Here is a 26297-nt window from a genome sequence, read left to right as displayed (position 1 = left end):
GTTATTAAGTCACTTCGATCACTTCATATGTCAGGGGGGAAAAAACTGGCATTGTAAAACGGCCTCGAAAGGCCTTCACTGAGGGGAAAAAAAAGATGTGAAATAGGTTTTCCAATCCGTGCTCCAGTTTTCTCAGCGGGGACTTTTTCCAAAGAGTGTCAGAATAAGTACGCTGAAACGGTTCTGGGCCTCAGGATTAACTGTGCTGTGGGCTTGTGTCACTTAGTTAAGACCCACTGCTCACTGTAGTTGAGACTTAATCAATCTCCAATTTGCCTCTTATTTGGTTACCTTAGTGACAAAGTGTGACGCCTTTCAATATGATCTGTTTAACCGCCTCATTTCCTGTCTCAAGTCAGTGACACAATAGTGCTGATGTCACTGAATGCTTTGCTGTGGTTGACCAAACCGCCAAGTAGGGGAACCCCACTGAGGAATTGAGTCTAATCTGAAAAAAGATTCATCAGCGCCAAATAAAGAGCAAACCATGCCAATGCGACAAACTCCCGAAGGCAAATCATTTTAGAGCAGGACTGGTTCAACTGAAAACTGTGTGATAGCGAGCCAACTCTTGCGGCGCATGCAATCCATAGCTTGACACAGCACTGTGACACATTCACAGTACTTGCTACAATGTGTTTCCCCCTTAGGCTAGAAAAGATTTGGTTTGGCAAAATACAGCAAGGCCTACATTTATTCCAGATACAAAGCTGCTGGTCTACGGCCACCAACACTGCAATGACTCGCAGTGGGTAAGAAATGTTTTGAGAAGATGGTGGGTTCAAACAACCAAGATCCTTCCCAACCACCAGTGATACCTAACCCAACAATACATAAGAGTGCATTGAGACATGTGTGTATACTATTCACTGTACACAAAGCTCGGGCTGAGACGCATATTTATCTTTGAAAGTGGTTGAAAAGTGGTTGAAGAAACAGGGTTGTCTGATTAAAAATGAGAAGGGGAGGAAATTATTCCAAATGGGACCCTGACTGCAAATGATAACGAAAACCGGCTTGTGTGCATACAGCATGTCCATCACATGCACACATTTCCTGACGCGTTTGAGCTCTGAGTGCAAACGAAGGAGAGCAAACGAGACCGGGGGTTCGCAACCTTTTCTACTTCAAGGCCCACATATTCATACCTGCAACGGGACAGGGCCCATTAAAAGAAGATCCCGAATTATTTGGGCTAATCTTCGCTATTCTACGCCTCATTTGAGAGCGTCAAAGCCACACCCCACACATTGGGCTTTGGGCTCTGCGCTGTCACCTCCATTGAAAAAAAACATATTTAATGAAGTCCCGATGTGTCTGCGCACACATTTACATGTTTCAGGTGAAATAGTAATGGTCGTTTTTTCCCTTCAGGAACTTTTCCATCCTTCGCCACACCACAACCTACCGCAGCTTACGCCAATTGTCAACAAACCGAGTGTCGCAAATTGTTGACGTGGCTCGGTGAGGGATTATTTTTGTTTATTTTTTAAGATATTTGTTGGCGCATTTTTTCAAGCCCTTTATTTGACAGGACAGTATTAAGCATGAAAGGGGGGGAGAGAGTGGGGGAAGACACGCAGCAAAGGGCCGGGGTGGGAGTCGAAGCCGCGGCCGCTCCAGGAGGACTTAGAATTAATAATTCATTATCTAGTAATTGTTTATAATCTTTATGTAATTTAAGCATCCAATTGCCATCAGACTATTAGATTAATCAATATATATATATATTTTTTTTTTTAAAGGGGAATTCAAGCTGAAAACACACATGGGCCGCAGCCCAGTGGTTGAGAAAGTCTGTGTCAGACAGTTAACTTGAAGGGCGAGGGAAGGTCTGTTCAGGGGGAAGATGAGGGAGGAAAGGAGGAAGGGCCAGGAGAGGAGGTGAAGGAGGGGGTGGCACCGCTCTCCAACATCAACACAGATGGAAATCATTTGTGTCTCAACAAGAGGACTGGTCCACATTCTGCTCAAGCCGAGCCGCCGCGGAGCCTTCGCCACAGCCCTAAGGATGCAACTGATGATGTGATTGAAATACTGACCGGAATACAGCTGTTCCTTTCAAGCATTAGGGCCAACGCAATTAGTAAAAAAAACTCAGACATTTTCTAGTCCCAGCGTCCTCTAAAATGTGTTCAGAAAATAGATTTACCATCCTTGCCGGTTGACAGGGCATGACCTATCAGACATGTCGAGGGACTGTTTCCAGGTATATCCAACACTGAGTTTAACTTTGTTAAGACTCGTCCTGAATAAGCATGGTCTTGCACAAAGTTGAGTTCAAGATTCTGTAGTGCACCAAAGGCACCGCAGTTTCAAATGGTTGTATGACATGTCACTTTCTCCATAAGCTGGTACATTTACTGTAAAAACATATAACCACGTTCAACTCTTTCATTTTAATTTTGTGACAGCATGACATATCAACACTGTAGACAAGATTTCGTAACAAAATTCCAACGACTATTAAATTCTTCCAAGACGCTTGCTGTTTTAATGTTTTCAGTGACGCGGCTGCAGTCTCCATCTGGAAGTTGATCGTTTTTCTCTCAATGCAGCTTAATGGAAATTTACATAAATTAAATTTCATTTTAAATTCTTTACATTTTAGCTTTTGTTCAAACTACTTGACAGCTGGATGGAAACCTTTCATATGGCTGCGGCAGTAAGCTTGTTGATGACAGGAAAGTTATTTCATGCCAAAGATAAAAGAGCAATATGACTATAGCATAAATCTTGGATATGAAAAGAGACAGAAAGCGAAAGAGAGAGATTATTGCACTCTTTCAAGACTTCAGTTGGATTTGTCACATTTAATGGTCATTACGAGCTAATCAGAGCCAGACCTCGGGGGGGGCGTGTGGTTTAAATGCATGTGTATGTGTTCACGCGTGGCATGTAGCATGTTGTAAAATGCTGCAGAGATCCCCTTTCTTGGATCACTGAGGGGATTTATGAGGTGAGGGGTGTGGTAAGGATCAAACTGAAATGAAAAGATCCTGTTTCACTCCGAGTGTGTACAGTATGCACGTCTGAGAAAATCAACCAGCTGACCAGTTGATTTATACTCACGCACACATACGCACACAACTGTACACCCATGAACATGTCAGGAGGGCCTTTGTGTATGAAACACCAGGAGAAATGCCTGGCCACTCTTTACTTCATTTTCAAAATAATCATAATAGTGCTAAAACAATACGTTTGTCAGTTGATCAGTTGATTAACGGAAAACCTTTTAACTAAATGACGAGTGTACGGTGTGTGTGTGTGTGTGTGTGCGTGTGTGTGTGTGGGCTCGCGCATAATTATGATCGCAAATCAAATCACAATCCTAATACTTGTCAGAAAAAAAAAATCAAAATTAGATATTTTCCCCAAATCCATCAGCCCAATTGTCATGTGAAGTCCACTGCTCTCTGTCAGCTAACTTCATTCATTCTTCATCATCTCTTCTCGCTGGGTGCGCTTGTTTATGTCACCTTGCTGGAGGCTAAATAAAAGTTTTCCCGCATTTCTCTGTTATTCAGCATTGTAATTCAAATAATATTCATACTGGTTTCAATCATCAGTTTGACAGTCCTTCCTCTCATTGCTGAGCAATAGTTCTGTGCACAACGAATTAAAGGTCTGAACAATAGTAACAACAATAATAAGCCTAATACCAACAATCATAACAATAATAATGTTAATAATAGGGCCTAATCATTAATATTCAGGAAAATTAGCCTATCTTATTTGATGGGGGGTGGGGGGCACAAGGGACCTGAATAATGAATAGGGGGGCAATGTCTCAAAAAAGGTTGACAACCACTGACCTATGGGAAGCGGAAAAAAGTGGCCTCTAAAAGGGCAGATGGGGAAAATGACTCCAGTCAGATTCTTTTTTTTTGGGGGGGGGGGGGGGGGGGGGGGGCTTTAATCCCTGCTAATGTCTCACTCAAAAATGGCAATATTAACTGTTGACCCTCTTACCTCATTCAATTAAATTAAAAATGAAACAGCTCACTGCAATTTCTGTAAGGTGTCTTTTCATTACCAAAGCAGTTTTCAGTAATACAGTTAAAATGGGCGAAAATGTGGATAATTGCGTTGCAGGCTAATTTAAGGTGTACTCCTGAAATTTCTGCGTGTGCCCCTAAAATTTTCAGAAAAAAACACTTGGTCTGGAGCCGCGAAAAGACTAATGAACGCAGGCAAAGGTACTATGGATAAATTCCATCATTAACTGCTCATATTTTTTGCTAGTTGATCATTTATCGACTAACCACAAAATGTACTTTCATAAAGTGATTTCACACCAACCAATATTTAGAAACACATTGGATATCACTTGAACAACTATATGTTACACACTGTTGTACGAGCGTGAAGTTAAATAAAGATAGCGCAGTTCATCCGTGTTCAAATCATAGACTGTACATAAAGATGGACGACATTGCAACTCCCCAAAAAGTGGAGCCAAACATCTGGATTGCCCCCACGGGGGCTGGCTGCAGTCATGATGTTATAGATGGGACATGGGCCAAACTAAAAAGTCAAGGTATACGTCAAATACATTTTTTTTCCAAAGAAGGCTTTTCTACTGATAGGTTGTTCTTATCACAGTGATGTATGTGCAAGTGCTCATGTTTCTAATGAGTTTGGTTTGAATTTGTTGTGTGATGCTGTAAAAACGGGGTAGAATATGATTGACAGCTGAGGCTTACTCGCGTTTGGTTGAGCATGTGTACTGGCGGGACCTCGATACTTCTGTTCCACTCCGCAATCACTATTGCCCCGGCTCCGAATGACTTCACCGGGACAACTGGATGTGCTGGATATTTTGGTACAGTAGGAGGAAGTGGAGACACGTCCTCCATGATAATATATACAGTCATTGGTTCATATCCAGCTATTCTATTGCGGTACAGGGTGTGTGCAACAAACTGCAGAACAACGCCGAACTGAGTAAACACATCACGGAGGTCTGTCCAGTTCGACTGCTTCCCCCCTTTGTTGTCGGACACACAAGCAGAAAACTGTGCAAACGACAACCGCCATTCTCTCTTTTGAGTAATTTATCGGTTACAGTAACACTGTCCCTTGGCTAAACATTTACTGATGCATTGTAAATCCACCGAGGACTCTAAACCAATTATTCCTTATATAACAGTGAGTAATCAAAATGGCTGCCACAGGCTTCGGGGCTTGACTGATGTATCTCCTGAAGCCGCAGGCTCTCAGTCTTGCAGAGAGCGCTGGTTTGGCTCGGCACTGAGCCCTGACGGGTCACTGACAGACCATGGCCAAGGCCGTCTCTCCCTCCGCCACGCCCCCCATTTTCTTCCACCAGATCTCTCTCCCTCTTTCTCTATTTGTCGCACGTATTCACCCACATATAACTAAGAACTGACGCTTTATAAAATATTCTATACATTAAAACATGACTACACAGGGTTGGAGCTTTCCATCTGCATTAGATCTCCATTCTTCAGCTTGTTTACCCCCCCCCCCTCTCTCTCTTCCTTTCACCCATCTATCTTTTTTCCCCCCGCAGGCTGAAATTTATACATCTTAAAAGAATGGAGAGTGGAAAGAGTGAGCAGAGCTGCTTTTTTTTCTCTCTCCGTCTGGACAGCTTATCCAGAGGTCAGTGTGGAAATGTGATGAATGGTAATTTCAGAGCAGAGAGACAGCAAGAGAGAGACAGAGAGTTGGAAGAAAATAAAAGATAGTAGATGTAGGGTTTCCATCCAAGTATATTTATGAGAACTGTAGTTTACTGCTGTTATTCTGCACAAACTGGATGTTACTTTTACAGTAAAAAAATAATATATATATATATATATACACATACATACATATATATATATATATATATATATATATATATACATATATATATATATATATATATACACATACATATATATATATACACATATGGGCTACATTTTTAGTGTTATAATTGTTGGCCCAAGTGTGTTGGCCCAAATTTCTACCCTTCACTTTTTTCTTCTGTGATGATGCCGTGTCCCATTTGTCTTGGCAGATAGACTCACTATAAATATCTGTTTGCAAAAAATTAACAGCCAGTGTTAAATGTAATGTTGTTGTGAACTTGTTAAGTGAGATGTCTTCGAAACGTTTCTTTTAAACAGAAACGTGTAGACGCGAGAGTTTCCTGTTGCTGAAACAGTATTAAAATTACAACATCAAGACCAGAAGTGTCTTCTGAATTTACGACATTTTCCTGAATAAAATATCGTAAAACATTTCTTTTTTGATTTGTAATTTTAATCAAGATTAATAAACTGAACGTATATTCCGTTTCAGAAATTTTTAAGTGTTCTGACAGATATTTAAGTTAGTGCCATTCACTTGGTGAAGACCTGTGAGATGCAGCTGACAGCTCCTGCTATTCACACATTGCTACGTGAATGTAGAATGTAAACAGTGATTAAAAATGACAGGAGCAGAGAAAGATGACAAAAAAGTAGGGACTCATCTAGTTTTCCGGGAAAAACCTGGGCTGTCGTTTCCAGACATACACACACCCTGGGGTCATCGGAGGAAGCTGAGGCTGTGCACTGGATCTAATTACAAACTGCAACGTAAGGACCTGTGCCTCCGTTTGTGTGTGTGTGTGTGTGTGTGTGTGTGTGTGTGTGTGTCAGTATGCATGAGAGGATGTAGAACAAGGAGTTGCGGCTTATTGTTACGGTGAGAGGGCTTCACAGCCACCTGCTTTCTATCAAATACATCTGCTCTGACACCATCAACACACCCACACACACACACACACACACACACACACACACACACACACACACACACACACACACACACACACACACACACACACACACACACACACACACACACACACACACACACACACACACACACACACACACACACTTGCTACAATAGAGACGTTGGAGTCGTAACTGTGTGTCGGTCGTGAGACGAGCCTTCCGACTGCTTTACAAGAGACTGTAAAAACACATCTCACATGGCCTCCACATCCCTCTGAATTATTAAATATTACTTCAGAGCAAATAAAGAGCTGTTAGGTGTGTTTTTTCTCCGACGTCTGATCCTATATTGTGCCTTTTTTTTACACCATAATTTTTTGATGAAATACGTTCTTGTACAGCATCTTGTATTTATTTCAGAACTTTGGGATTTTCTTTTACATGAAAAAATGATTAAAACTCAGCTTAGGTAGAATATCAGCACTAAAACTCAGAGCCCGACCGATTGTTTGTCAAAAGGGTTTGATAACAACATCTTAGGCATCATTGGGGGGGTATATCGGAATCGGAATTTCTTTTACTCCTGATATACAGTAGGTATCGGTATCGCCATCGGCCATGGCCACTCAACCCTTCTTCGTCCCCTTCTTTATTTCTTTCTTTCCAAATTTTCCATATTACATTGGAATTGACATTGCCTAATTGAACTCTGATCACTGACCATTTACGCCAGGGTTCTATGATGTTTTCCACACTTCCACACCACACCATGTGAATGGGTCTCGCAAAAAACCCCAAACATTAATTAAAAAAAAGGATATCACACCCACAGCCATTTGACCCGCAAGCGACTTGCACTGCAAGGCTCAAGTCTGCATTCGCGTTTTTGATGACAATAAGTGGAGTTAATGTCGTTCAGCTGAGAGCTGTGAGAATTCTGGCTGAGCCACAGTTAGGAAGGAGGAGACGGGACACAGCACTGGAGACCAAGTGACACGAGTCGGCTGCTGATATGCGTATATCAAGACAATTGAAACTGAACATGAAGGGGTCGAGGTGTGGCCGTGGTCCAGCTCTCTTAATGATTACATGTTGACTGAGTTGACTCTGCCTCTTCTAACTCTTTTATGTGAGAGACAGGTGTATTGGGGTCAGGAGAGAGGTCTTACCAGCCAGGGATGAGGAATCTCAGGTAGGGGCATCTGAGGTGGGGCTGGCAGTCCGCTGTGGATCTCTGACTTGAACGAAGGCTCTGAGGAGGAGGAGGAAATAACCGAAAAAATGAGGATTATTATAATTAATCGCTACATAAATATTTGTTATAGTTACTATTTGAAATTTCAGTAGCTGCAATAATGAGAATCAAAACTTATAAACGGGAATTCTTCCTTCACCATCAGGTTGTGTCGCAGTGAGGTTTTTTCATCGCATCATTATCCATTTGACTCTTGAAAGTTTTGCCATGACAGATTGTTGGGGGCCGAAGGGCTAGATCAAGCCTGTACGCTTAAAAGATAGTAATTATATGTCGAATTTGGGAGAATCCCAGACAGTTGCAGCAGGCGAAACGCTAACCCCTGATTTCCACTGGCTGCGGAACGGCTGCGAAACGGCGACGGAGCCGATAGGTGTCAATTAAAGTCAATGTGTGTATTTCCACTGACTCCGCACGGCTCCCACACGCTGCAATTCAGCGCAAAACAGGTCGTGCGGGACAGGAAGTCGAGCACAGAAACAAAAATAAAACATACTTTAACTGTCAAAATAAAATACACCGTGCTCACGGCGGATCATATGTCCCTGCACTACACCTTGAAAACGTCATAATGGGCGGAGACAGCCCTGAAGTCAACAGGTCGGAGGTTTTCAGCGACCAGTTCACCCCGTTGACACCATGGATGAGGAGATACTGATTATTCAAGTCCAAAATCACCAAATCATTTATGATGGAAATAACTTGTTGGCTTGTGATTCTCATTATAGAAACTACACCCTGTTATATCGCGCGATCACACGTGAATTCGCGAGATCTCGTGGATCCTCGTGACGTCATGGCCGCACCGCAGCGCACCACTGTGGCGGAGGCAGTGGGGATTGGCGGACGGCGAAATACGCAACCGACACGCTGCGCCGCCGTTTCGCGTTTCTCACACTTTTGGATTCCTTGGAACTGTAGACGCTTGATTTCATACCGTAAAGTGGTATTACAGAGTGGCATTACATTGAGTGGTATTACAGAGTGCAGAGACACACAAACAGCCAAGCTTAATTTTGACCTGTCAACAAGTTTACTCGTTACAGCCGATACCACGAACTATCTGAATGTTTGTTGTCTTAACCAGTGACAGCGACGCTGGGCACCAGCATTTTTATTTTTAAATGTTTGCTGCAGTGAATTACTAATGCTAATTTTAGCTAAAGGACTGTTATTGTTGGAAATGAGCATACATCAATTTGAAACCTGGATCAAATACTTGATGAAGGAGAATGACATTACATCTTATTAGAGGTGACATGTTATGCTTATATATGGGTCCATACCTTTAATTTGGGTTTCCACTTGGGTTTACATGCCCTAATGTTCAGAAAAGGTCTCTTTGTTCTCATACTGCCCATTACTGCAGCGCCTCTTTTCACCCTCCGTCTTAAACGCCTGGATTTCTTCTAGCCCCGCCTCCCGATAAATCCCAGTCTGCTCTGATTTACTAGCTGGCCCAGCCTGTTGTGATTGGTAAACCGATTTCAAAATGTGAAGTAAATGTAATGCACCTTCACCAGAATAGTGGGGAGTCTCGGATTGCAGGCGGGGTTACCCCAAAAGAGTCCAACTGTGCCATCAGAGTGGGAGAGAAATCTGAACCAGTGGTTCAGAGCCAGGCTGTAGGGTTTAGTCAGCCTCCAAAAAACGACAGGGTGGACTTTTGCCTGACATTTGCCTTCTGCCTGCCCACAGTTTGTGGGCGGGCAGCCACCACAGATACCCACATTTATGTGCACAAACACTGAAAAAGTGATTTTTGCATGATATGTCACCTTTATTGTTTTCTACACTGAATTGCTAAAGCAATTCTTTCCTTAAGGACCGTTGTGTGTCCGATACTTGATAAAGGAGAATGACTAAGGACTGGCATTACACCTTATTAATGTTCTAACTTTCAAATACCACTGCAGTGCTGGCTTTAGTTTGAGCTGTGGATACTGTGGGTGAAATTGTTAGATGGAAGAAATGCAGGAGCACGTGGTCAACCTGCAAGACACCATGTTCCTTGACAGTGGTATGTGGTATATAAATATGCACAAACCTGAATTGGATGTTGGCACGTGAACCGCTACAATGTCAGAATAAGCCGCGGCTTAATGTATTATATGATCACAGTGAGTCCCCGACAGTGAGGCGCACATATTCCACACACTGATTATTGGCATCCTATCAGTAATCGGCATTAACTTATTCATTTATTCATTCATCGTCTACCGCTTTATCCATTTAAGGGTCGCGGGGGGCGCTGGAGCCAATCCCAGCTAACATTGGGCGAGAGGCGGGGTACACCCTAGACAGGTCGCCAGCCTATCACAGGGCCACATACAGAGACGGACAACCATTCACTCTCACATTCACACCTACGGTCAATTTAGAGTCTCCAATGAACCTAACCCCATTCTGCATGTCTTTGGACTGTGGGAATCTAAATAGTTTGCAACGCAGTCATTTTCCGTGATCTTCATGTTGAATTCTAACTATGAAACTATGAAATCTATCAAAACCGCTTCCCCCTCTCTGCCCATCTACCTGATTATGTCATTGACAGCTCCAGATAAGTGTCTCTGAGGAGTGTTACACATTTGCTCCGTGGCTTGTAATCTCACCTTTGTCAGAGAGGACTCTGTGGAGGATGTTGGAGAGGTGCATCTTCTTCTCCCGGACCCCGGCACTCAGGTACTCCCTGTCCAGCAGGTCCAGGAACAGACGGAGCTCACACACCAGCTCCTCCATCGCTGCAGGACAAACACACGGGGAAGACATTTCTTACATCCGTTATATTATTCACAAAACCAACCGATAACTCGTGACAGATTATCCAAACACTCAGCATGTAGAAAACCAGTATGGACAAACACCTGAGGTCAATAGCGAGTCGGACGCAGGGACAAAGTGAATGTTTCTCCAGTACATCTCAAGTCTTGGTTATGACATCGCTAGTCTAATTATCATGTCCATAGTCAAACTAGTCCCATATTTTGTGTTTTCTTTCATACAGGTTGTACAAAGTCCACAAGAAAATGATTTTAACTTGTTTGTTCTTCACAGTAACATAGGTGAAATGTAGATGCAGATGAAGAAGAAGCAGACTAGTGAGAAGAAGAAACAGAAGAATGGGGAGAAGAAGAAGAAGCCGCAGAGAAAACAAAAAAAGAAGAAGAAAAGGGCAGAAAAAAGGAGCAGGTCCATCAGGGACTAGAACCAAAAGCCACAGAGAGTTCCAGACGAAAGGAGGAAGACAAACATATAGATCTGTACACATAACTCAGACTCTGTGACTTTCAGCTGTTGACTTCATATAAAAAGAAAAAAATGTTGTGAAAATGTTCACATCCTGAAATGTTACAAATTGCGACGGCTGGCGTCTGACGCGGCGATGCTCCGCACACAACGCCCTAAAGAATAACGTCAGCTTGTTTGGGCTAATGTAGATGCAGGCCATTGTCAATATAATACTGATTTCAATATCCGTCCTCCACCTTGTTCTGACCATTCTAACTACTGCTTGCACACTGACTATATTCGGTGTGTGTGTGTGTGTGTGTGTGTGTGTGTGTGTGTGTGTGTGTGTGTGTGTGTGTGTGTGTGTGTGTTTGTATGAGTGTGTACAGAAGCCTCTGGTGTTTTCTTCTCTTTGCTGTGATACTGAATTTGGCACCAGGAATCTTGGAATTTCCGAGAAACTGGTGCCGACTACCAAAGGTCTTCTATCGTCTGTCAGTTTGGGTGATAATTTCACTATTCAGCTTTCATTCCCACCCACCCCCGAAGATGTTAAACAAACTTGATAGTCCCGAGATCTCCACACTGAAACAAAAGCAATACACAGTTACATAACAGGTACGTGAGCAGCCAGGCAGAGAAATGAAAGACAGGGCTCTCAGTCAGTCAGTCAATCATCCAATCGAAGAACTCCTCATTCCAGCGTGGACGTCCGGCGGGGCCGATGTCTGCTCGGCCGGGACAGATCTGGCAGCCCACCTGACAGACAGATCGCAGCAGAATTCTGGCAGCTGGTGGAAAATACGCCATGGCCGACGCTAACAGCACAAAAACAAGCGAAACGCAAACTAAATATAGCACCGAGCTATAAGCTTAGGCATGTGCATGTGTGTGCGTTTATGCTTCTGCACCTTCGCAGACTCATATCGGAGAGCTTGTTGGGATTACGGATGGCAGCAGATCGAGATCATGGGCGTGACTCGCGAGCTGCTACGCCATGCACAGCGACGCACGGGTGCTCAGATAACGGGCACCTCTCTCGGGCCGAGCGTCCCCGGCCTGTTTTGAGGGGGCGACTCAAGCTGTTTGCCGACGTCTGATAAGATCGGAGGTGACGACGTCATACTGGAGAGCAGCTGCAGACTAGAACAAAAGGGGGCAAGTGGTGCTGATGATGATACATGCACCTTGTTCTTTTGCAGCTCTGACCCGCGTCACGCTGACATTACCCTGACCCCAAGGCTTACCTCTTCCTGCAATTAGGCATGGGCCCGTTTGAAATTTTGACGGTTTGATAACCTTGAGCAAAAATACTGCGGTTTCACAGTATCACGGTATCGCGCACCTCTAAAATGTGCTATTGTAAATTTGGATTAAAAAATAAAATAATGCACATTTTTTTTTGCAATTGACCAAAATGTATTTTATTTTTTAAGTAACACATAAAACATTTGGAACATTAGTAAGTGTTGTATGTTAACGTAGAACATAATTGAATTATGTGCAGCGCACAGGAATCAAAAGACACCACGGTTCTGAAAACACCGGGGCTTTTTGGTTTAACTTGAAACCAGAAACCGACCCTACCTGTAATAGAGACAATTATTTGATGATCGACGATATCAAAATCACTACTACTACTTAGTAGAGCAAATTCCCGAGCCAAGGCCCAACAGTCTCCTTAAATTCAATCAAACGGCACCAAATTACACACTCATAGATAACAGTCTCCTGAATATACCAGAATCTTTTCTCCATCAAGATCCATGAATTACTCCCTGGAAAAATCTGTTAAAACAATCCATCTCGCAATGTTAAAGAAACATCTGCACCTTTGTCCGGATCCAAGCCAACATTTTATAGCCGAAAAATTGACTTTTACAAAACGTGTATTTGATTAAAGATCGCTCACTGCGTCTTTGAGGATAAGAGAAACCCCAAAGGTGATGTGGAGGTAAAAAAGGAATGAATTAATTCAACCTAAAGTCCAAGTGAAACATAGAGCTTGCTCTCACTATCTGTTGCGTGGAACTTTTTCTGACGAAAAGACAAACACTCCGTAAACAGAGAGGGCAGATATTTTTGATTTTGATCAATGTGTTCGTACATTTTCAAGCAATAAAGCCAAACATTCCCATCCTCTCCTTGGGGAGGATTTCGGTGCTTTTTCTTCGTCTAATGTTGCAGCAAATTCATTTACTTTTCTGACTGTTGGTCGGGACAAAACGAGACAGTTATACTGACCAAACTAGCTATTCAGTAGATCATAAAAAAATAACGGCCACATTAATCCATAATAAACATGCCGTAGTTGCTGTCTAAACAAGATTTCAAGGCCATGAAAACCAGCGGGACTCCTGCTGCTCGACCACACATGCGTTCAAAATGGGAGCCAGACACGTGGACAAAGAAAAACTATGTTCGTCAAAGGCAGCGCACAAACAAAGGGTGTTGCCTGAAAGAGTTATGAGAGAAAAATTACATTTTACTTTTTATCTTATATCTGAGTCAAACATTCATTAATTTCAACTCAATTTCAAGTCTTGCACTCTCTTAGTATCTAGTCATACATTAAGTTTCATTCCTAACTTGGCAGACGGAGCTCACACCCCCTGCCAAGTTAGCAGTGAGTGATACGTTAATTTTCTTCGAACAAAACCATATTAAATCAGCCTAGACTACATTCAGGCTAAATGGGAGGTGGACTGATCTGACTCGAGTGCTAAATGGCCCAGAAGTGTAAAACTAACCAGCCCCGCAGCTGCTCCACACGAGGAACTCAGGTTAAAGCTTAGAATGTGGCTTTTCAGTGGGGACTAGATGTTCTTACTATTTAATTCCGGGTATCTGGGATGAAGCAACAAACATCTCCTTCAAAACACGTTCCGAATACCAGATCTGATCGTAACTCCCTCCGCCCATCGCACAGGCATCTACGATTAACCAGCAGCAGGTGAGGTCGCCCTTAGCTGGCCAGTGATGGAGGAGAATCGGCCCAAAACTTTTAGTCTCCCATAGATATTCCTGTAGGTTTCCGAGGCAACTATAATCCATTTTTCGAACGGCAGACGAGGTCTGGGTATTGGGCAGCAGCTCTGAGGCTGAATACAGCTTTCACTGCACGCATTCTTCACATATTGCCATTATCCAACAGGAGGAGAGGGTCCAAGAGAGAGGTAGTAAAGGTAGAGGAGCCAGGAGAGAGCGAAGGTGGGAAAGAGTTTAACAGAGTGAGGTAGAAAAAGAGACAACAGGAATGCTGGAAAGATTCAAAAATAAAGAATCGCATCAGAGATATGTTAAATGGAAAAACTTGTGCAAAAAGGGAGATGGAAACACCCTTTGACAATACGTTCCGACAGAGTAAACATGAACTCACATGACTGATCAGCTGTTTCCGATGCTACAGAACCACTAGTTCTGTTTCGTCTCCTTTTTCTCTAAACTTTTTTGGCAGTTGGCAAATAACTCGTTTAGTTTCCGGTTCGTGACCTCTACTTCTTCTCCTCTCTGTGTGTGATGTAGTCTACACCTGACCACACTGTGCAACTCAGTTGAATTTTTCCAAACCAGTTCATCAGTCGCATTTTCTTATTTCTTTCTTATTTTTTGCCCTAAATTTTAATAGTTTGTGTCAAATTTGCTCGGTAATTATTTTGGAAAATGCGGCTATAGAGCAGACAAAACAGTTTTTCACGATATGGCCATATAGTTCCAATGAGAAGGAATCTTAATGCAACAGCATACAACGATGTTTCAGACAATAGTATTCTTCAAACTCTGTGTCCACAGTTTCTGTTTGTTCCTTTCCTGTTTGACGATTGCCGCTGTGCACAAACCAGCTCCGTTAACAAATGGTTTTCCCAGTCTGGTATGGAAGAAGCTGACTGGCCTGCAACTGCATCCAACACGCCGACTGTGTGTGGCAGGTCATTGTCAGCCAACAACAGTGTTCAAAGTTGCTTTTAGTACCACGACGCCAGGCTGGTGGATTCAAATGAATGCTCGATTGTGACAGTTGCGGAGCAAATCTTTGCAGAGATCTAACAGCGGAATAATGCCAGTGGATTAGAAAATTCATTTTTTCCATGTAATTTCCAGGTGTCTTATCATTCAATGTCACAATGGAGGTGAAACGAGTAATTATTTAGTCCATGAGTCCATGAAAGGAGAATTAAAATATATTTTGGTAATAAACTTAATTCAATTTTCAAGAAAAAATACCAAACGTCTGCCAATGAGATTTCTTACAACTTTTCTGTGTCGTACATGGCATTAAACTAATTATATTTGAGGTTTGGGCTGTGTTTGGACAAATCACAACGTCACCTGAGACATTATGAATATTTTCCGTGAATTTTGTACACCGCCATTAATGTTATTATACAGTTAATTGGGAAACTGTTTCTGAACAGAATAAGCAGAGAAACGATCTGCTGTTGGCTAATCCAGCAATCCGAGTATCCCTGCAGAGATATTCAAGTAACCACATCCTGGGTACGAACTACAAAGCAAAGTCTCTGATGACTGACATACAGTGTGTATATGTATGTGATGTATATGGAGAATTATAGAAAATTTAACACCACGGTTATAGTGACCAAAAAAGTTATCAGTATAATCACGGTATTTTTAAAATATGATGGAAATTATCAAAAAGTACTGAAACATAAAGCTTTCAAAAGAATGGCTCATCGCTCACCGATCATCATTTGTGGCTGCTCATCGAATAAGACGAATTCGGGTTGAATTTCCAGCGTTGCCAGAAACCGGAAATGGAATTAGCGGTGCGCCATCATAAAGTGTCCCCTGCCGGTCGCTCAGTTAGTTGCGGTTTGCAACTCTACCACCAGATGACGCCAGAAAATTACAAAAATTACACACTGGGGCTTTAAACTGTTGTCGCTCTCTCTCTGCATCCTCTGTGTAGCTCGCTCGACCACCGTCTCTCTCTCTCTCTCTCTCTCTCTCTCTCTCTCCTTCTCTCTCTCTCCTTCCCTCTCTCTCCTTCCCTCTCTCTCTCTCTCTCTCTCTCCTTCCCTCTCTTGGTGCAGGAGGGGGAAACTGAAACTTAAAGAGTGTGTTCTGTGCTGAACCTTGACAACATGACGCTCTCCTGACTGACTGATTCTCTTTGATCACGTAGGGGAATGGGTGGATTAGCACAGATGGGAAGCCGTGACATTGGTAATCGTTTCATCCCTAGATGTACATATATTCTCTTGTCACCTGACCCTTGTTAATAATGCTTTTAGGAATGTTTCCCCGATTTCTAATTAATTCAAAAGATCCTTCTTAATGAGCATGAAGTAATAAACAACATTTATCCAAGTCTAATAGCGGGAACAGTAAAAACATCACATCTTTAAACTTTCACTTCGACGTCAAATGCAGGCGTTTAAAGAGGCCAAATCCACACAGCAGCACTAACATCCCCAATGTAGCACTACACACACTTGCACGCACACACACACACACACACACACACACACACACAAACACATCATGGATTGCGTTCACCATGCCTGTTTTTATGTAACAGCGAGAACAGCCAAGCACACTTTACTGCACCATTTAATGTTTCATAGAGATTTGTGCAACCTGTGCAATACTTTACCTCCACCAGGGTGGTCAGAACGCTGCGTGTGAGTGTGTGTGTGTGTGTGTGTGTGTGTGTGTGTGTGTGTGTGTGTGTGTGTGTGTGTGTGTGTGTGTGCTCGCACGTGTCATTAAAATCCCGAAGCAACTTCTCCAGATCACCAAAGACAGGCGAGGGAAAATGAAGTGGCACAGTGCGAGGAGGACCACCCTCAAACAGGGCCCGAGGGCGAGCAGAAAAATACCTCATGGTGCAAACAAACCCCCCTTGCCTTTCTTCTAAAACCCACTCCTTTCTCCCCCCATTTGTCCTTCACTTCCTTTTCCTTCATGGTCAAGTCACTTTCACTCCAACTGTCTCCACCTCAAATGATATTATCTACCCATGAATCTGCTGCTCCTCACTCCATTGTACATAAGAGCATTCTTTACTTGTCAGATAAACATATGTTCTCGTATAAGTGAAGCAAAACACCAATTTGACCAGTTCTCAACTATTTGCAAACAAGGGTCACACATTTTTTCTTTTACAGTAAGCTTACATGAAATGCATTCTTCGCAGTGTCATTTACCGCTAACCACATTTGCTGTGTCAACGTAGGCTCTGCATGACAAATGAAAGCAGCTATCTCCACTAAAAAAAAAAATGAATCCCAACCCAAACAAGCAAATACACAAGACTAAAAGCACCTAGACAAGTCAGAGGGATGTTTTCACGTTGAGCTCAGGACAAAGGGATTTTCCTGGGTGAGCTGTGTGTGTAGGTGCGTGTGTGCGTTTGTGTGTGTGTGTGTGTGTGTGTGTACAAGGCAACGGGGTCATGTTCGGGTCTCACAGAGCACTTGAGACCCAGCGGCGACGTTGTTGTTGTCGGTGCAAAAATGCTTAGCCAGGTCTGAGGGAGGAAGGCCTTCTTCCCAGCATACAGCTGTTGTGAATGACAACACACTGACAGACACTATCCCGGTGCGTGTGTGTGTGAGTTTCAGGTGTCTGTTTCTGGTTACTAACAGCGTCTTTAACACTTCAGGGGTGTGTTTAGTCTGGGCTTTTGACAAGCTTTCAGGTCAGGATCTGCCTCCACGCACACGCATGCTCACGCGCACACACGCACCCATGCACAGCTCAGAAGACTTTGCGTCGCGATTTGACCAAGTCATACACACGTGATCAAAAACAAATCCAGTTTCTCTCACTGAGTTGAGACTGTTTTGGGTTTTTTTCCTTTGAGAAAATGTGTGCGACTCGTTCTAATTACAAGCCATCAACACCGTAAAGCCATGCCACTCCTGTAAATCATCATAGTTTACTTGGATAAGTGAGGGTTTGCAAAAACAACAATGAAAGTCTTGGCAGGGGGCGAAAAGGCTCACGCGGCCGAAAGTGACCTTCGGTCAATTCTCACATTCCTAATTTAAATAAAATGTTTCTTGCAGCTCGGTGAGAAAATGTTAACATTCCTTTTAATGAAATTTGGCTCGTTTCAATATAAGCACACAAAGCAGACGGAGGCAAACCTCTCCGCTGTACAGCTGTCATTCTTTAGAACGCAAAAGGAATGAGCGCTAACACATAACTCATTTGAATTACTTCAAATGGAAACCATGTAATCCGTTGCACAACTGACATGACGAGAGGAAGCTGGGGGTTTCTGAAAGCTTGAGTGTGATGATAAGAATGAGAGTGAATGTCCTGCTTCATTTTTTTTTTACAAGCAAAAGTTACTTAGACTGAACCCTTAAAAAAAGGTAAAAGCCATTTCTCTAGAAATTGTATGTTTTCTTCACTATCAAAGGTGACAGAGGAATGGTTACAGTGCAAATAGAAAATGTTGCCATTTAATGGCACGAAAAACATAAAAATACAAAGCTAGATTAACATCTGCTGCAAGCACCTGGTGTGTTTCACCGCTGCAGGTGATAGATCCCTCCCCCAATAGGTGCACACGGAGCCTGAAACACTTAATGAGCCAACCCTCGAGCAGCAAATCATCTCCGGTGAGCACTTTCTGTGGTCACGGGAAACTTAATTGCACTGTGCGGTCGAGTGTAACCGTAATTGAGCTTGGTTTACGGTCTGGCATCGCCATGGTTACTGCCCCCAGTAGGCCACCTAAACACAGCACGGCATCACTGGGATAATCTACACATGTTTATACAGGAGCCCACAAACACAGAGAAGAAGGGGCCTAATATTGTGCAAAAAAAGAGAGCAGTATCCTCTGCATTGCTAGTGTTTTTCTCCAAAATAGACAATCCAGGGTGTTTGGGGTTTGTTTATTACTTTTCTCACCAAAGCTGTTGAACATCAACTAGAAAACTCTCCAAGCAAATATTATATTCCAGCAAAAAGGATAGTCGATCAAAAGTATTCTCATGATACGTGAATGTAAAATAGCTTATATTCCTTAAATAGGAAGTCGTTTGCATTTTTAATGATAATACTAGAATGGCACTCAGTAGACCGTAGTCCCCTTATGAACCACATTCAAATCCATGCAGACTTTCATTTGGATCTGCACCACAATTCCCACACACTCTTGCGAATTTTATATATGACTTCATCAAGAGCCATGTAACATTCTCTGGGATATCACATTTGCTCGCAATGTTTAAGAAAGTCTACCCCTTTGTCCGGATCAGCGCCAACATTGAATGGGCCATTTTCCGTGGAAATCCATTCAGTAGTTTTGGTGTAGTCCTGCTGACAAACCAACCAACCAACAAACAAACAAACAAAAAAGCGGACCGCGGTGAATAAATAACCTCCTTAGTGGAGGTAATAAAAGCTTCAAGCGCAACACCATAGCTGTGCATCAAAGAATGAACGAAAAACATCTCATTCCTCGAATGGGAAGAGGCTTGTGTGCTGGCATGTTCGTTCTGCACTGCTGGTGAGAAGCTGTGGAAGTCATGAAATATTACCAAATATCATATATGTTTCATAAAGGGGTTTGGAAGGCCTCGACTTGGACTAGCACCAGCAGAGAGGGAGAGTTATGAGGAGATCAGAGGACGGGCGATGCTGCATTAGTTTATGATGAAAGACAAGCTGTCTCTGCTCTCTCCCCTTTCCTCAGGTCTGTAATTTGGAGGCTTGTGTGTTTTCTTCGTTCCAGTGGAACATGCCAGGCGAACATCACAGAGCGGGGCTGATTGCTATCGAACTGTACAGGTGGTTTACTGTACAAGCAGATGGTCCCCCCCCTGCCCCCCTCCGACCACAAATACACATCTGCAAAGCCCCAATCTGCAGAGGTGGGGGTGGTTAGTGATGGAGGGATAGGGCAGTGCTGACGGAGGTTTGAAGAAGATATGAGGGAAGAGGAGGAAACGGGGAGGGGGTTCAAAAGCAAACCAAAGGCAGATAGTGTTTAAGGAGAGCGCTGTCTTTGGTATCTCTTTTTAAAAGATAATTAGAGGGTGCACAGCTAAAAACCGCAGGCCATGGAGAGGGAAGGGGGGAAAGGGATGGAAGGAAACATCGGGTGGGTGTATAGAAGCTCCAGCTTAGGGATTCTATCCTCTGGTGGGAACAGAATACATGTGGTTTCCTCGGTTGGACTGGGAATGGTAGCAGCCTGGGTGTGAGGAATGGGTGTCACGTTGAACAGGCCTTTTTGATTAGTGAAGTAATGGAAATTTCAAACCCACTTAGATCAACCAGTTATCTTCTGATGACTATTCAACCCAGATATAAGTGGTGGATGCACGGATCTGATCTGTCGAGGGGGGGTATCAGAGCACCTGATGACTTTACAGAGTAGGTCTGGCTTTCTTAGTCAAAGTCAGTATGAAATTCAGTGCTAACAATGAGTCCCATGCAGTGTGGTAAACATATTTTGAAAAGAGGGTTCGGTTACGGATCAGAACTCGGTTCCTGCGGGTAGCTTGAGCTGAGGAATTCTGAGATAAAGTTTTATCTGTGCCATTCTAATATTAATTTGCTCAGACTGCAGTCATATTCATCCACCTTTTCTTCCATTTTAGCTCAGGGATTAGTCATTCAACAGAAAATAAATCAACAATTAGATTTTTTTTTTTTTATTGTAAGTTGGGTTAGACATTTGGGTTTTTGGACTGTGGGTAAGGTACTGCTTAAAGACTTAACAATTGTTCAATGGGCTCTTGGAACCATACATTTTAAAATAACAGACAGGTTAAATTGATAAGTAAAATCGTGTTGTTAACTGTAGCAATGAATAAAGATAAATGAAATGAAATTGACTAAATTACAAGAATGGCACTAGTTTGGACACAGCTTTAGTGGTGCTACCAGATTTCACAGTGAAACCTTCAAAGTGAGTTTGTAAGATTGTCATAAACTTAATTTACCAAGCATGATAACCTGTGGCAATAGAATGTGGCAAAAATCTGCAAAAGATGTGCTTGATGACGCCATGGGCTAATTTGCATTCATGTTTGATGATTGGCTTATGACTTGCATATGTGTCAACACAGAAAGTCACAGCGACAGAGGTTTGTCTTAAAGAGGAAGTAGCTAAATTATGCCCTGAAAGTCACACAATTTGCAGCTAAGTGCATTGTTGAAGAAAGTTGCCTAAGGGATCCAGAAAAAGATTTTGAATTAGCAACACTTACATCATCATGATGCACCACAACTACGGAAAGAAAACAAGTAAAAATAGGATTCTGGTGAGTTTACCCTCCACAGCAGCCTCGTCTTAGTCCAACTGACCTGCTGTGGCCAACAGAGTGCATCCAACCCAGTCCGCTGCATGTGTACACACCCATGGAAAAGTCTGAGATCTGCAGGGAATTGTAAATCTTCGCACTGAAAGAATGGAACAGGCTGAAAATCTGTTTGGTCTGATACCCGTTGTATCTTATCTCCAGATGATTAAACAGTCCTGTCACCCAATACATCCCGCCTACAGTACCAGACCGCTATAGGCCGAGCCCCTCCCTCCACACCACACACATTTGGACATCTAACACACAAATACACTTTAGAACACAGCATAAAATTTACATAAACACAAGGAAATCCCACATTTAAACACATTATGTGCCCGCAAGTGTATCTGTTTGTATAAAGCCTGCTCCTCAGCCGCCCCATTGTTGTGGCTGTTGTCTCTACTTCAGGACCATCCTTAATCTGCAGGACCTCTTGCTGTGTGAGCCCCCTCACACTCTTCTTCACCTCCGCTAAATTAACTATGCCCCCCCCCCCTCACGAATGCAGCTTTGGTCTTGTAATCCTAAAACCTTTGTCCAAGAGAGACAGATAGACAGACAGCATCACAAAGCTAAAAGGGCTCATCCTATTACTACAATAAGCCCATTAAAGACACCTTGCGACGAGCCGGGAATGATCCTCTCCTAATGGACCCAAATTACCAAGGTAACCATCAACGCCAAGAATAAATAGCGCTATTTCAACTGTTTCAACTGAGGCAGGAGTCCAAAGCTAAATGCTTGGTACATGATGTTAAATCAGCAGGCCGGTTGCCAGTTCGTTCTTGGCATGCATCAGGCCCTCCTGAATTGTGCTCGCGCTTGGATATTGACACAGCGGAAAGGCAGGGAGGGCTATGATTAGTCGGCTCGAAAATTAAAGTCTCTGTTCCCGCATGCCAGCTTACTGACAGGCCAGCTTTGGAGGGAAAGAGGGAGAGATTACAAACTCATTTCTCCTCATCTCCCCCCCCAAGCCACCAAACAGAGAGTGGCTCACACGTCTCACAGATGAAAGCTTTTAAACTTCAATCATCATTGGGGCGAATGACTGTCCTGAACAAAACAGAGATGGAAAGTGACCCCTCCCCCCAACACACACACACACACACTCAAAATGGGCCAAGTGGGCCAGGACGGTGACACCATGTACCCATTCTGCCCACATCACACACACCCCAATTAATTGCTCTTCGACTCAGGGTTTCCGTGAGGAAAGCTGCAAATAATGAGTGGCAATAAACACTTTAACACATTTTTTCCCCCTCAAAAACATGGCACCCCATAAGTGGGAGACCATTTGAGCAAGGACCTGCTGAAAGGGATCCCTGAATCCATCAATGTAGGTTACTGTGTTTCCCCCAAAATCCACGAGCAGCGTGTGTCAACAGGGACAGAAAAAAGAAAAGAAAAACAGGGTTCAGGAGACCAGTACATGCAATTGCCTTCTTAGGGTTTTGCAACACCACTACTTTGTAACAGCCACATTTTGGACTGCAACTACTTCATTTCAATGGAACTGCCAAGATGCAGATTCAATTTGAGCAGACATTTTTGGCAGAGTTCATGTTTGGGGAACTCTGACACTATTGACCAACTGCAAAGGATCTTGGTGTTTTTCGAGACCCACGAACAATGTAATCACAAAGTCAGCAAACCCCCCGGCATCGCAGGGTTTTCAAGGACACGCCACTGAATTTCGCTGTGCCGCTGTCTGGTGGACATATTTATTGTAAATTTGAAAATAATACTAATTGACACGCCCTTACTCTGAATTGACATTTTGCCTTTGATTTAAATGTGTTTCATGAATGTTTTTTCAGCCTGTGAAGTACAACACCCCTCCTCCCCTCCCACACAATTCCAATAAATGACCCTCCAAGAAAAGCCAAAAGAGTTGGGAAACTGGGTAAACTTACCATCTCTTACATACCTGCATATTGGTTATTTTAAACTCACAGTGGTCAAACCCTCGTCCAAATCCAAAACCAAAACACCATCCGTTATATTCTCATGTGCTGCTAAGATGTGATTACAACTCCTCTGAACAATGGATGTCTGTCAGAACCTCAGCAAGTGCTGGGCAGAGGAGTGCCGTCGTGCTACCCGATACCCTGCAGCTGCCAGCAGAGGTCCTGTTTTTGAAGGGCCACATTCACCACTACAGGCAAAAGACACTGAGGATACAGAGCATTTGTGTTGTCATTCCGGGGTTCATGTTAGTGTGGCTTTACCCCAGTGATGACCTGATCTGTGCAATATCTGACTGTGCACTGGCATCCTGCGTTGAGCTGGATAATTTGATAGAAAATAAGTTAAGTGCATGAAAGGCAATGCTTCCAATTACTTTTTTGAATAGAACCGTAGAGGTGGATGGCCTTTGACCTGGTGAAGGAAAAAATAAGGCCCTTTCCATTGGCAATATACATAGATTGAAAAGGTTTACAATTTAATTTAACTAGCATTAAAGTGAGCCTGGAAGTCTAACCCAAGACAAAAAGGTGATCATACTGACTGAGGGAGGTTTTAGCAGAATTTAGCAAATGTAGAAAATCCAAGTTGTATCATATCTTGGGCATACAGTAAGGGGGCAAGGACAGAACCACCATGTTTATACCCTACAGGTCAACTGAAACTGTGCAGGAAAGAGTGAAGCCTAAGCCAGAGTTACTCTGCATCACTTACAGTAATTTTAAGATTTCTCCTGATCCCTTATTTTACGTTTCACTTAAGCATGCAACTCAAAATGTGTTGTTGTTGCTGTATCTGGGTCTGTTGTCTAGCAACCGTGAGGTAATGAGAAACAGACTTGTTTTTTAAGGTCACAATGCCGTATGCTTTCGAAGCTGGTTGCTGCACAATAAGTCATTGGGGAAAACTTCCAACACCAGAAAAGGAGCATTCATTTTCACACTGGGAGTCATCGCAGGTAAAAGGGGGCTCTTGCTCCATCGTTCTGTCCAGTCTGTCGGCTGTAGCCTGCAAGTTCAAGGAGCCTGTTGATCCTATTCCAGTGTAGAGGGATGCAGCAGTGAGCAGCCTGAACAAAGCCTATGAGTTTCAGATCCATCCATTTAAAAGCTACATGGAATGCTCAGCTCATAAAAGGGTCAAGGTCTAAACTCCCGCAGAGAAAAAAGTCACGTTTTTTTTTTTGTTTTAGCAGATGGCTGAATGGATTTCGGCATGAAGTTCATTGTACATGGACACAAAGCGACTAAAACCCCGATGACACTGTCAGGAGCCAACTGTCCCTCCACAGTTACCCCCCCCCCCCCCCCCCCCCCCCCCCGCCGAACCCCTCCCACTCTGTCAGTGAAACAAACAAACCTTTTACAAACACTGCTCATTTCAATTTTCCTGTTATCTTCACCCACATAAGTCTATGATTTCACCGCTTCGATTCAGCGCGTTCCGGCGTGTGCGCATGCGTACGTGCGCGCGTGCCTCCAGAGCAACGAGCTGCCAACCAAGGGACTTTGAAGCGCACTGCCAAATAAGAAAGAAACAATTCACTGTTTAAAAGGCTATTTTCACAGATAAAGCAATTCTGTCTGGAAAAAAAATTTAAATCTATTCGAGTAGGACTATCATGTGCAAATATTAAAGAACATGGGCGGGGGGGGCGACATGTACACTGATAAGAGACCAAACTGCCATATAAGAAGATGCATTGTGTGAATCAGCATGATAAAGTCACCGCCAATCTATGGGAACATAGATTAAACTTTTAAATTCCCAGTTGGAGTTTAATCTCCTCTGAGAACATCCCTGTGACTGACGGGTGGCAGCCTCTACACTGTGATTTTTCCGAGATCGGAGAAGGGAGGTGGGGTCAGCCGCAGCCGGAGCCACTCACCCCGGCTGGAAGTGAACAGAACAGGGTCGCTCCTCATCGTGAAGTCAGCCTCATGTAATCCGCCCGACGACGCACACAGGGGGCAGGCGCGTGCCCAGCGACTCCCCGGCAGCAGTAAAATCCCCGCGCGCGCAGACGTTGGTCCGTTTTCTGCCTCCGCTTCGCAGCCTCCGCTCGCTTGTTCCCTCGCCGACGAGCCGACCCACTGGAAACCTCTCTCTTCTTCTTTCAAACTTTTTTTTTTTTTTCTCCTCCGGAACTTTCTGCTCCTCCTCCTTCCCCTCCTATCCTCCTCCCCTCTGCTGCTCCACAAGTCTCTCCGTCCCACTCGCTCTCTCTCCCGCAAACTGCCTGCATGGACCTTCATGCTGCATTTAAAGGATGTAGGAAATACGGGCATTCCCTCTTTCGTTTATTGACCTCTAAGGGGCAGAAAAGCCAGCGGTGCTGGTTACCCCATTGTTTTTGTACTTTTTAAAATGTTTTCCAAAGCTAAGAGTCCCGCCACAGCCTAAACCGTGAATGGTGGAGCCGTGGCATTTTCAGGACTGGTCCAGAACCCTGCCCACACCTCAGGCACAACAATGTACACACTTCTGCCTCTAGGGGGCGCTAGAATAAAAACGGGTTTGCCCTGTAACTCCCATACCATACACATCGCACATTCATAAACTTTATATCCACGTGTTCCCAGAATGAATGCCCTTAAATAGGCCACGCCCATTTCGGACTTGACTTTTCTCCCAGCAAAATCGCAATTTATGGGAAACCTACTATTTCGAACTCCTCCTAGGCAGTGCGTCCGGTCAGCACGAAACTTGGCACGTAGCATCTGTAGAGGAGCTGACAAAAAGTTATCAAAAGAATTTTGCCTCATTCAAAAATGCAGAAATTACCCACGAACAAATTTGTGTAGCTAC

The 26297-nt window shown here is 43.5% G+C and overlaps 1 protein-coding gene across 3 annotated transcripts in view; it reads right to left on the bottom strand.

Annotated features, from left to right (window-relative positions):
- The window catches only part of afap1 (actin filament associated protein 1), a 108837-nt gene that overhangs the window by 38269 nt on the left and 44271 nt on the right, over positions 1–26297 (bottom strand). Inside the window, exons 1-3 of one of the 3 annotated variants that reach the window (XM_035626483.2) lie at positions 25378–25709; positions 10608–10736; positions 7910–7992 (exon numbers count right to left, since the gene is read on the bottom strand). In XM_035626483.2, the coding sequence (XP_035482376.1) occupies positions 7910–7992; positions 10608–10736; positions 25378–25414 (249 nt within the window). In that variant the 5' untranslated portion in view covers positions 25415–25709. Of the gene's footprint in view, positions 1–7909; positions 7993–10607; positions 10737–25377; positions 25710–26297 lie in introns of those variants that run through there. The other 2 variants (XM_047330496.1, XM_047330497.1) reach the window with 2 other exon arrangements.

Source organism: Scophthalmus maximus, chromosome 2 (assembly GCF_022379125.1).
Source record: "Scophthalmus maximus strain ysfricsl-2021 chromosome 2, ASM2237912v1, whole genome shotgun sequence".
Taxonomy (NCBI): Eukaryota; Metazoa; Chordata; class Actinopteri; order Pleuronectiformes; family Scophthalmidae; genus Scophthalmus; species Scophthalmus maximus.
This window is presented reverse-complemented; position numbering and strand designations above follow the sequence as displayed.